Genomic DNA, 12,945 nt, shown 5'->3' on the forward strand with positions numbered 1-12,945 from the left:
AAGCTCTACATGAACACATTTAATTAATTATAGAAAATCAGATGTACATATAAAACACAATCTCATTGCACTATTCTGAAATATCTTAACAGCATAAAATCATTTCTTAATCTTCAGACTTGAAAGAAATATGTATAATATAAATATGAAGTATAAAAAAAGGTTTGAAATTCTACAAAAGTTCTTTATGAAGTAATAGAAACGTATATGTTACGGTTGAAGTCCGATACCCGGTTAGTGTCGATATATATTAACAGGTGTTTGGGTTTGGTTTTATTTTTGGTTGTTTTGTGTTGTGTTATTCTCGAGATTAACCGGGTAATGTCAATATTAATCGAATGTCGGACCTTAACCATAACATATCTATTAGATATTGTTTATTGCAAAAAATAGTCCAAAATTCAGTGGTAAAGTAACAATATAAAATAAAATCAGTTGAAAGATATTAAATTAAGGAAGATTCTTCATAAAGTTGCAAAAAGAAGATTTATCTTTAGGGCTCGAACTCACTGACGACCAGGTCGCAACGACCTGGCCGTCGGCTGGCCGGATGTATTGCGTTTTTAGCTGCGGCCAGATGAACGACCAGTTTCAACAGAGTTGTCAAATCTAACGATTTTTTACGTTTTACCAATTAGAAAATATTGTTTCATAAATGTTAAAATATCCGAGTTAACTAAAAAGCGAAGTTGCTATTAACAACAAACAAAAAGCATTGTGTACGCGCGACCGACAAAAAGAGAGATATTCTGTTTCTTTTTTCTACTTATATGGCGCCCTTAACGACTTTAGAAGTAAATATATTCGGGCCATCGTAAAAAAAGATCGTCAGACACTGGCTCTAAATATAAGCAGGTAAAAAGTTTAGCTTCCAGTTATTTCAATGTTTACAATATAACAAAGAATCTACAACAGTAATTACTTCTACTTTTATGAATGTAAGTTACTTTCTTATTTTTTTTTTCAAAATAATGTACCTAGTAGAAATATAGTCTAATGAACCCTGTTTGAAAAACGTTAAATTAAATATAATATTTAAAATACAGTTGCCCTCCTTGTACATGACTACAATACAACTAAAACAACTAATTTAATAAAAAAAACAAGTGGTTGTAGAAAAACTTTAAATATTATTATTTTTATTTTTTAACATCGAAAAGTATAATAACAGGTATCATACCAACTATAAATAGAGTAGGTATGTCATATAAAAATGTTTTGAGTTTTTACTAGAATCGACCCTTGATAAAAAAAGGGATTAGATTTAAGTTTACCTTTGATCCAGTTAGTATACTATTTCTTTGGATTTTCTGCACGTGTGCAAAAACTACACTAAAACACTATATCTTATAGAAAATAAAATATTGTGCCTTGAATTTGAGGGATTTCATCTGAAAAATTATTTTTAATTTGGAAGAAAACCGGCAACAAGCGGCAGAAAATAATATTTCCGTGCAGTCTTCTGGTCGCAACGACCAATGGACGGCCAGGACGTTAGTGTGCGCTATATCATTTGATTTAATGGTTTTAGAGGTAGCTGCGGCCTGGCCGGTGCGACCTGGTCGTCAGTGTGTTGGAGCCCTTATTCACCATTACATAAAAAAGTTACTGTAGATATAAAGCAAAATAAATAAATATAAATACCAAAATACAATAACACAAAAGAAGGAAAAATATTGTTGCTTTATACATAATATATGGATGACATCTTTTTTTTATTAACTTAAAACAGTTTCACTCTGGAAAGATTTGCAACATACAATAGGCCTGAATAGACAAAACATTTACATTAAAAATTAAAATAAGTCAAAAATACATGTATAATTTCAAGAACACTTAAATGGAAAAATATGAAAAACATTTATTCACATTCAAACTTAAAAATATTACACTAAACCTTTCAGCATGCTCAGAACTCTTCATAAACGTTTTAGAGTTCTCTTTTTATCTTTGAGAATTTTTTTCTTTTCTGCTGTTAATTTACTTTTGTCGGTAGCTGGTTTTTTAGCCAATGGTCCATCAGCTAATACGCCTTTACTCTTGTGAGGCTAAAAATTAACAATCCCGTAAAAAAATTGGAGAAATAAAAAATAAATAAATTCAAATCTTCTCACCTGAGCATGTATTTCAGTCATCATTTTAGCCCTTTGAAAATAGTCATTGTAGTGTTCCAGCAGCAATTTACCTGCTTCTTCGTTTAAGGCTGATTCTGGATTGGGCACTATTAAAAGACACTTGACAGTCTAAAAGAATATTTGAAAATAACACAGAGAATTTGCAGTTTAATTAGGGTTTACTTACAAGTAAAATATGTTTAATTCCGAGATCAGATTTCCAATCCTTTTTTAAAGTGTTAACGCAGATTTCTCCATTTATTGCTACGTTTGGATGAAAAATTTTAGTTAAAAAATAGGCTTTGGGTGGTTCTGTCGGAAATCCCTTTCCAAGATTCAGTTTTATCTTGAAAATACCACCATTATAGGGAGTCCCTAAATAGATATGAGTCATTAATATAATTTTATTTCGTAAATATAGACTGTTTCAAAAAAAATCGACTATTTTTTTTAATTATATCGAAAATGTTGTTGGAATTGACGAAAAAAAAAATACTGTGAAACTTTGAGCTCTTATTAAAGGTGCGTCCAGACCTGACGAGACGAGAGCAAGGCAAGAGCGAGACAAGAGCGAGACGAGAGCGAGACATCTTATATCCATTTTTTGAGGCAAGCCTGCCACGAAACATGCGAGTTGGATTATAGTGAAAGGCACCCAAACACATATTAAATTGTAATTGAATATATGTAACAAGCGATGGCCAAATAATAACGAATACAGTAATTAATTTTGTGTATCTTTAACATGGTATTTGGTTCGTCGTATTTTATTCATTGCCGGTTTTTTCCCTTTTGGTGGTTTTCCCCTTTAACCCTTCATTTGTTTCGAGACACGACATCTTTTACGTTTTGTAACGTTTTTTAGAACAAAATATTAAATAGAAAGTTATAGGGAAGGTTAAGAAGCACATTTTAAAATTACTGTAGAGTATACAGGGTACTTCGAAAAGTGCGGATATAATATATATTTTTTTAATGGGAATAGATACCCTATTTTTATTATATTATTAGATTCTACGTACAATTCGGTGACTTTTTTGCATATGATATTATATATGTAAAATTAATAGATTTTCTAATAATTCAATTTGTTTAAAGAAACGTTACATTTCGGTACGGTAAAAATTATCAGTGACGCAAAATTTGTAAATTCTATAAAAAAAATGATAATACAAACGATGTACCATTTAAAAATTTGAGATAATTTAATTTGAAATAGTCGAAATTCATAAATCAGAGCTAATATCTCGCAGTCGAGCGAGCCTACCAAAAACTCGTCCAGACTGTGCCGCGAGCTTTCTTTGATCGACCGTCACAAAACCGACAGAGAACGGATAGCAACGAGGCTCCGCGGGACCCGTCTACACTTAATGCAAGCAAATTTGGAATGCCTCGTCAGGTCTGGACGCACCTTAAGAAGTGACGCATCGGAAATTTTCATTGTTAAATTTGGATTGATCTTTTTTTTTATTTTTTTTTTTTGAAGCAACTATCAACTTTATGGTATAATTTCATAGGACATTTTTTGTAGAGCTTTCCATTCTCTATATAAGTTTTTGATACTTTGTACAGGTCGTAACTTATTTGCATTAAATTGATGTTTGTTAAAATATTAGTCATTTTATCGTTTAAAATTATACAGGGTGTTCCTTAATGACATACTAATATTTAAGGAAGTGATCCTTGAACCTATTCTAAGAAATAAACTTATTAATGCATGTCCTAAACATCTTAAATTTTGAGATACAGGGTGGTAAATTTTTCTAAATTAGCAGGTTTTTTCATAATAACTCTGATGTTATTACAGAGATCTTTATGAAACTTGATACACACGTCTCATATGCATCAAAGTGTCTTTTTTGATGTACAAACAATTTTATTTATTTCAACCAATGGCGTATGGGTTTTGCATTGAATATTTTTAAAGAAAAAATCAAATATTTTCAAAATCTTCACTCGTTTTTAAACAATTTTCATATCTTGATTTTTTTTGTCCGACCCGTAGTTTTTGCTTAAAAAGTCATTTTACTGCAGATTCAGGGTGCAGCCACACTATCCTAAAAACGGCGTATCGGCGTAACGGCGTAATGACCTTGAATAGATTTCCAGTAAAGGCTGATTCATGGTACACCGTGACGGGCCGGGGCCGTGCGACGGTGAAGGCACGGCCAAACATTGTCAAATGTTATTTATACTTATGCATTCATGCTAAGCCGAGCACGGGCCGAGCTTCGCCGGAACGCGTCCGTGCCCCGTCCTAGAAATGTCGGTGTACATTTTTCCTCGGATCCGCTACGGTCCGGCCCCGTTGCGTCAAACATAAATGAGTCGCCCGGGCTAAATACTTCGTTCGTCTACGGGCCTATAGCGACTGTTTTCTAGCAGTGTTGCCGCACCCAACTTTTAGCGCGTACCACATTATAAACTAAAAATGTACCACTATAATTTTACAAATTTTTTAAAGCACAACAATACATCTGCAAATAACTTTAACCGGTTTGGTCGCTGTGAATTTCTTCATAAATTTCTACATAAAAAAACTTCCTGGAGAAAGACACAAATCGAGACGAAAAACATGAAATAGAAATTCAGAAAACCCAATTATAAGTATGTATTGGTTGAAGAAATCTAAGTAATTCTAATACTACACACAATACTTGGAAAACTTAAATTTTATTAAAAAAAACGCAAATATAGAAGCATGTTAGAAACAGTAAATTTTCAAGTTTTTTCTTCGGGTTATTTAATATAGTTATAATACGTCGTTAATTAATGCGGATTGTCTCCGAATCGTATCGGTAAGCGCGTTTAATGCAATATCAACGACAATAATTATTAAATATCTATTCATTTTCGGTGCGCGTGGGAAATAATTATTGTACCAAATCATCCTGGATTTGAAAATGTAGTACCACTGTACCAAATAGAATTAAAAGTATCAAATTTGGTACAAATGTACCACTGCGGCAACACTGTTTTCTAGAATATAATCGGCACGGACATGATCCCCGTTGTCAACTCGGTGTAGCATATATTGAAGGCCCGGACGTGGCTCGGTGTCTACTTTACGGAACGTGCCCGGCTCGGGTAAGGCCCGGTGTACCATGAATCAGCCTTAATTCTATTGGCTGAAACATTCATCTGTCAGAAATTTTATCTGTCAAATTCATCTGTCAAAAATTTCAGCCAATAGAATTACTGGAAATCGATTCAAGGTCGTTACGCCGTTACGCCGATACGCCGTTTTTAGGATAGTGTGGCTGCACCCTCATATGGCTAAAAATCTGACGCGGCGACTGTTGTGTCGAAATCGTGACAGTTAGTTTTGACGTAAGAAACATCAACATTTGATGTCGTGATGGATAGGCTATGTGAGCGACGGTGTACATGGAGGATTCAAGGATTTGATACTGAAGAAAAATATGGGTTGATTTCGGCATAATTGGGGACGGGCTACAGGATGACGTCCTCGACGTTTCGAACCGATGCCGATGCCTCTATATAGACGAAATCATCAGGATTTTTCTTAATTATGGATCGATTGGAACCAAACTCGGCATGTGCATAGAGGTACTCAATGGAGTTCTCAGACGGACAGACGGACATTTTAATACAAATTTTGTGATTCAATTATTTATTAATTTTTAATTTATTACTTTTTCAACTTTTTCATTACTCAAATACACTTTTTCAAACATGTCCCTCAAATCCTTCAATTTAATAGCTGATTCTCTACAAGAATATGTTTCGATCCAACTAGTCTGAAAACTCTTTAAAGAGTTAAAAAATGCCATAATTGTAAAAGAAATCCCATGTTAATCAAATGGAAAATAAAAATTTCCAATAAGGCACCTCTTATTAATATTAATATTAAGAGATCAAACATTCACAGTATTTTTTTACATCATTTTCAACATTTCCGATATAATTAAGAAAAAAAAATTGATTTTTTTAAACATTCTATTAAGTACGGTATATTAAACTATAAAACGCAGAGCATAGTTCAGTATATCTGTTATGGACAAAGATGTAAAACCGGACCTTAACAGTAATGACAGGTCAAAATTGTATATGCCCACAGGTTGGACATTGGAGTTACTGACCACCTACTAACATAAAAATCTAAAGGATTTGAACAATATTGATAACTTGTATTGAAGAACTATCAATTTAACAACTTTGCCTGGGAGTTGAAGTTAACGTCTGTGTCTAAAAGATTAGAAATGGTACATAAAATAAAACACTAATTCACCACAATACACCAAAACACTTATACTTTTACACTGGACGCGCGCTGATGATGCTAACATGGTTACCAAGACAGGTGTCCAGTGCAAAATTAAAAATGGACACTCTTCTTTAAATGTTATATTGTTGTGCGGCTGATAATTGTTTCAATATTTCCCAATATTATGTGACCAGTAATGTTATTGCTTGAACAATGACTGACAAATCAATAAAAGAGTAACGTTTTCAACATTGCTCTTAATTTAGAGCCATTTTCTTAAATATCCAGGCTACCTATTTACTTTATTGGCCCGGTATTATCAGAAATGCGCTGTATACATCATTGTCCATAACATATACATATAGACTATATGGGAGTAACAATAGAGTTCTATATTTTTTAGATTCAATAATAGAAATAGATTAGGTACTATCACCCTTTGAATTTCTTATCTATTTGAATGGCACTTTGTATTATTTATATACCTGAAGGGCCTTCAATAAATGCTTGAATGTCGGTAACATCTTCCTCGTTAATTTGAACTTTAACGCCTTCCGGGGGATTATTAACCAGCTCTTGCATCTCCCTTGCGATTCCTCGAATTATTTGAGGAGACAGGTTCTCAACATTGTTTGACATCTGAAATATAGACGCCAATAAATAAATGGATATACTTTATCTAATTATATCAAAAGTTCTTACACTTCCCGTGCTGGCCATTAAGCTTGTATATCACAAATTTATAACAAAAATATCTGGAAAAAGTGATTAAAATTAGAAAAAATACCGCCTCATATCATGCAATAAAATTGACGTTTTAAAAATTTGTTTGGTTTGTTTGAGAAATGTCAACTATGTCAATTGTCATTATTGTCAATTAGGGAATTTCTGCCATAGATACGATCCCAATTTTAACCAGAATCCCGACCATAGATCAGCATCGAACTGAGATACAGGGTTCAAAAAATTACATATTTCTTTTAAAAACTACATAAACTACATTACATGTAGTTAATCAACGTAGATGGTATAGTTGGTATCTCAGAGTAAAGTTGGTATAGCTTATGTAACTTTTAAATAGGTTTGAGGCAGGTGGCTTTGGTTTGATATGTTTCTTATCTACAATCAAACTAAAGGTTTTTGTGTTTTATTAATAGATATATTTATATTTATTTTTTTTTAAATATCAATTTAAGTTAACCAAAATCTATGTCAAAATAAAACTAAAATATAACTTGTAAAACTTTTATTGGAAACGTCAATAATAAACTATACAGCTTAACTACCTATAAAAGTATACATATTATGGGGGTAGTTGGTAGAGGTAAGGAGAAATATCTTCGTGTATTGAAAGGTGGTCTTCAGAGAGGGTACAATTAAGATGGCGCTGCTGTAGCAAAAGTTCTACATTTGAAAGAAGCGCCGACATTTTTGGAAGAGGAAAGAATTAAAAAGAAATAGATAAATATGCGGTTTCTAAAGGCACGTATTGCCACTCTATTTGACTAACTTCACTTTGTTTATAACCGCTAAGTTCAGATCGATGTCTTATTGCTTGTTAGCACCACAGTGGTCCTTCAGTGGACTATTATTTTTCCCCCTTAGGTGATCACTTCTTAAGTTAAGTCCCATCAGGATGTGATTCTCTTTACCTCTACCCTCCATAATACATATATAAGTAATGTATATAAAAAATAAACAAATCAGTTAATGTTTTAAAATTGTTATAATATTTTTTCGTCCTCAAAATACGCGTGACTTAGATCCTATAGCTTCGTATGCTTCATAAACATACAAATGCTTCATAAGTAATAACTTACATATACTATGTAAGTTATTACACAGACCTTTATTTCTATGACTAGTGTTTGAATGAAGTGCGTTGTTTTACTTCTTTCATTCTAGAAGAAGGTTAACATATAAACCTATCTTGCACCCCATGTAACCAATTTGAGCTTGCACAAAACGATATTGAACATGTTTGCCAATCTATAGATTCTTTCTGCCTTGATAAAAACACGGACCATTATTTTTTTTTAAAACATAAAGCCCCATTCTCGTATTGTCGAGCGACACGTTAAATGAACCAATCAGATTTGCACAAAATTCAAAATTGACAGCTGTTTGAAATTTATACAAATCTGATTGGTTCTTTTGACGTGTCGCTGGCGACAGTCGATGTTCTGAGAAAGCGGCTTAACTGATATGTATTTGTGTATACCGAGTGTTTTTCAAAAGTGGCTCTCCCCTATAACTTTATTTGTTTCAGACAAAAAACGAGATTTAGTATTTTATTTTTTGGTATGTTAGTATATGACGTAAATCAAGATTGACTGACGTATCCTATTTTTTTGGGTCACTTCCTGTTTCAACGGAAATAACTACAACTTGTGATTTTTAAATGGTCCCTCGGTATTACATTTTACTATGTTTGAGAGAAAATGATATTCTGAAAAGAATGACACATCATACGTCAACTTTTGACATTTTTGCTTAAAAAAAGAGTTTGTAAGTAGTACATTTCAGTCTACAGTACGTCGCCGGATTGTCTTTACAAGAGGAACATTTATTATTGACATTTTGAGAAAAATATATTCTTCATAAAATGGTTAACCCCGTTTATACTTTTCCAAATTTCCATACCCTCTTAGAGAAAATTGAGAAAAACATGAAAATATGGTTGAATTTTTAGGGTCCTAAAATGTCAAAAGTTGACATATGATATGTCATTCTATTCAGAGTGTCATTTTCTATCGAATAAAGTAAAAAAATACCGACTGTGCTATTTAAAAATCAAAAGTTGTAGTCATTCACAGTGAAACAAGAAGTGACCAAAAACAATTGAATACGTCAATCAATCCTAATTTATGTCATATACCAACATACCAAATCTGTTTTTTTTTATTTGAAAAAATTAAAAAGTTATAGGGGTGAGCCACTTTTGAGACGCACCCGGTATATACGCAGGCATATAAGTCAAGTTTAATGACAGAAAGGATCAGATAAGCGAATATGTATCTGATATGTTTTATTCACGGATGAAGCGAATTTATTTATCCCACGTTGGTTATAAGATCTAAGTCTTCATCCAGAAACGCGTCAAGGTTAGGTTCCATTTTTATAAACTCTTCTAATTTCACTTTCTTAGTTACAGATTCATCATCGGTAGTTCTGGAAATAATCAGAAAATATTTAAAATACAATATGCATATTGTAATCGCAAAACATTTTCCGATGCACGTGCATCGATCATATCGTTATAGACACTAAAATCTATAAACCTGACTAAATAAAATTTTGGAAAAAATGTTTAAATTTGTTGTATAATTTAAGATACAGATCAGCCCTTCATTTTACTTTATTTTTTTTTGAGAGGGGAAAATCTTCGAAAGACACCTGCCTGATGTCTGACTTGAACTTCACGCATGGCCTCCCACCTATTTTGCCAACTGTTCAGCGTCATTTGTCTGGCCTCAGTTTTTGCGCATTTATCTGCTCCTATTCCCATGATCCTTTCCTCCACCTGAAGTTCGAATGGAGCTATTTCTGCAATAACCAGTACAGCCTCAGTAGACACAGTACGGAAAGCACATCACACCCTGATAGCCACTCTTCTCAATACATGTTGACACATGTCTGTATATTTGCGATAGCGCATAGCTCCTCTACGCTGCGCCCCACACCGGCGCAGCGTAGAGCAACGTGGAAATAGCAACATTTGCAAGTAGTCTGCGTTTGCCCGATGAAGGTCCTCCTTTGTTCGGCATTAACCAACACAGTGATGTGACGGTCTTCTCCACCTTTTTAGTAACATATTCGACATGTTTGGTCATTCTAGTCCCTCGGTCGAAAACAACATCAAGATATTTGATGGTCTCCCTGGTACTGATTTCCATGTTTAGAACATCAACCCCAACATGTCTAACCGCCCTCCTGCCTCACTTTACTTTATAGAGCAAATGATTGTAACAGATATTTTATTTAGATTAAAGCTGCAAAAATTAGTTTAAACCGATTTTTTTTATCACTATGTTGGTCACATTGCGCCGTGTTCAGCAATGTTGTCCTTTATTATTTGACAATTATCCTAGTGTCAGTTATTATTTTGTATAATATAGTGTTGTTGAATCTTTGTGAGTAATTCCCGTTTTTTGCCTATTTTCATAGTCTTTTTTTAAAAATTGCACTTTTAAGAACTAAATTTTCGAGTTTTTCTATTGCAATTCTTGAAATTGTGTGTTGAAAATATGTCGAAACATTTAAACAGTCGAAGTAAAGAGCTTGTAGCTTCCCTGTTTTTCTAAAACTATTTTAAACGAGAACGTGACAATAAAGGTCATCCTTTATTACCCTTGACTGCAGTCAAAATAGCAAGTTTGATTGAAAAGCACATTATACCACTTAGTGGAGTAAAATCACTGAAAAAAGTCGCTTCCTTCTCGAAAAAAAATTTTTGGAGGTATAACCACATACAATGGTTATGAAATGATCGGTTGGGGCTTTGTGCATGTGAAATGACTAATTACGACCTTTTTGGGGGGGTCAGAAATTTTTATCCCGGAAAATGCCAAAAATGTGTCAAAAATGTATAACCATGTTTTTTACCTTTCCTACGGTAACTTATTCACATACTCTTTTTTTTAATCGATTGAGAACACATAGGCGGTGATAGTTGAAGTAACGTAAGTTCCATAGTGAGTGTATTTTTTTTGTAAAACGGATTAAACTTCATACATTAACTTTATTGTATCGTGATTTTCAGTAAGCGAGACACTTTTTTATTTAAAGGAATTTTTACATAGTATCTGCGTATGAAATAAAGAAGAAATATTGAAAAAGTTTTTAAAACTTGTTACATCCTTCTATTACTAATATTTTTATAGTTATTCTGATTTAAAGTTGTTATTATCCCGTGCGCGCGCTGTAGTTAGAGACGCCGCGCTATACCGCTCGGCCTGCATCACGTTGTACAGCGTTAGCTAGTTACGTTGTTAGCGTACAGTTATGTTTTAGAGTAAATGTAGAAAATTATTTTTAAGTAATTATTTAATATCCGAATAGCACATATGTATGTGTCGATTTAATATAACATATTTTTTGTAATATTTTTTTTATGAACACATGATTATATTAATTTTATTACATAATAAGGACATATCTTGAAGGTTGCATACGATTGAAACTATTTTTTATTAAACTACGAATTTCTTCTTTTAATATAAGTATTATTATTTGTGTTTTCTGATTTTGCTCTTCATACCATTTACATAAAGAGTTAAACAAAAGCCTAAAAGTGCATTGGCAACTAAAGTTAGTCCTCGAAAATAGCTCTGGAATATTATTTTTCATCTTACATCGTTTTACAAGTATTTTCGACGTAAATATATTATGTTTCCGTAAAATGGAAAAAACGCCTCCATATCCAAAAATATACCCAATACTGACAAAAAACGCCAGATTAAGGTACATTCCGCTTAGCATAAATGTTAATTTCCAATGTAATAATTTAGGATTATTCCGTAATATTTCGCCGCGAGCTTTTGAATAAATGACCAAGTGTGCTGTTATATAAATATGGTTTTGTTTTAAAGTTCGAGCTAAATCTACTACTTATATATGGAATCACATTCGGTAGGTGGATTGTTTATATGTAAATGGGCAAGTATAATATTTTGGAAACAAATATTTCGTTGTCAACTAAAGTGTTGTTAAAATCAGTCCAGTTTAAAATATGTAGTTACTTTACTTGCCATGCTAGATTATATACTACTTGTTGCCATGCTAGATTCTTTTTTAGATTTTTCTCTTCTTCAAATCTTTTTTTTTAGATTCTTTTCTATCCAACATTATAGATTTTAATGAAGGATGTTAGGTTAGATAATATTTATTTGATCTCTAACTATAACAAAGTATTATTACAAAGCCTAATAAGCATAGAACATTGTTAAAATTGAATTAACTTAAAGCGTAAAAACCAGTAATACTTACATTATAATATGACTACAGTTGAATAAAAAGATATACATATGTATGTATATTGCATTTAATATTAAATAAATATTTACTAAAAATAAATATACTTTCAATTAAAATGCATAAAAATTTACTAAAAGTCATTTTAACATAGAATTAGAAATTAAAGTACATGTGAAATATGCTATAAATGCTATTTATAACACAAAAACTATAATTATTTAAAAAAAAACAAACAAGAAAACAGCACATTTTTTTCAGAAACAACAAAAGTCGTCTGTCGGCCTTAATAAAAATAAACTTTAATAAATAATAGTAGAAATGTACGATTTTTGATGGTCATAAACGGTTATAAACTTTAAATACATATTTAATTTTTTATAAAATAATTCATCATTTTTTTGATCTACATTTTTTTGTCTCACGCAATTAAAGATTTACGGTAACTAAAAACAATTAATATTATTCTGGTTTATGAGAAACTATTCAGCCCTATTAGCAAAAGAAATACTGACTATGGATTTTTAGCAAACATATCAATTTTATTAATTTTTCATATCAATTAATTAATTAAAAAAACTTATGAAAATAGTTTACAACATAAGATACCTGTTGGTCTAGATGTTAATT

General features: G+C 32.1%; 2 protein-coding genes across 9 annotated transcripts in view; both read right to left on the bottom strand.

Moving 5' to 3' along the window:
- Positions 1-1,665: 1,665 nt before the first annotated feature.
- Positions 1,666-7,201, bottom strand: LOC115884586 (ubiquitin-conjugating enzyme E2 S). Its single transcript, XM_030903211.1, has 5 exons — positions 7,045-7,201; positions 6,828-6,981; positions 2,302-2,489; positions 2,115-2,243; positions 1,666-2,048 (listed from the first exon to the last, which is right to left on the bottom strand). Exons 1-5 carry the CDS (start codon positions 7,060-7,062, stop codon positions 1,920-1,922), a joined length of 618 nt encoding a protein of 205 aa, XP_030759071.1. The 5' UTR covers positions 7,063-7,201; the 3' UTR covers positions 1,666-1,919.
- Positions 7,202-7,573: 372 nt separating this feature from the next.
- The window catches only part of LOC115884592 (zinc finger protein 131-like), a 47,185-nt gene continuing 41,813 nt past the window's right edge, over positions 7,574-12,945 (bottom strand). For all 8 annotated transcript variants that reach the window (XM_030903255.1, XM_030903231.1, XM_030903240.1 and 5 more), the window contains one exon: positions 7,574-9,513. In XM_030903255.1, coding sequence (XP_030759115.1) covers positions 9,396-9,513 — 118 coding nt within the window. In that variant the 3' untranslated portion in view covers positions 7,574-9,395. The remainder of the gene's footprint in view (positions 9,514-12,945) is intronic.

The sequence above is a fragment of the Sitophilus oryzae genome, unplaced genomic scaffold (assembly GCF_002938485.1).
Source record: "Sitophilus oryzae breed Bouriz unplaced genomic scaffold, Soryzae_2.0 scaffold_111_pilon_pilon, whole genome shotgun sequence".
NCBI lineage: Eukaryota > Metazoa > Arthropoda > Insecta > Coleoptera > Curculionidae > Sitophilus > Sitophilus oryzae.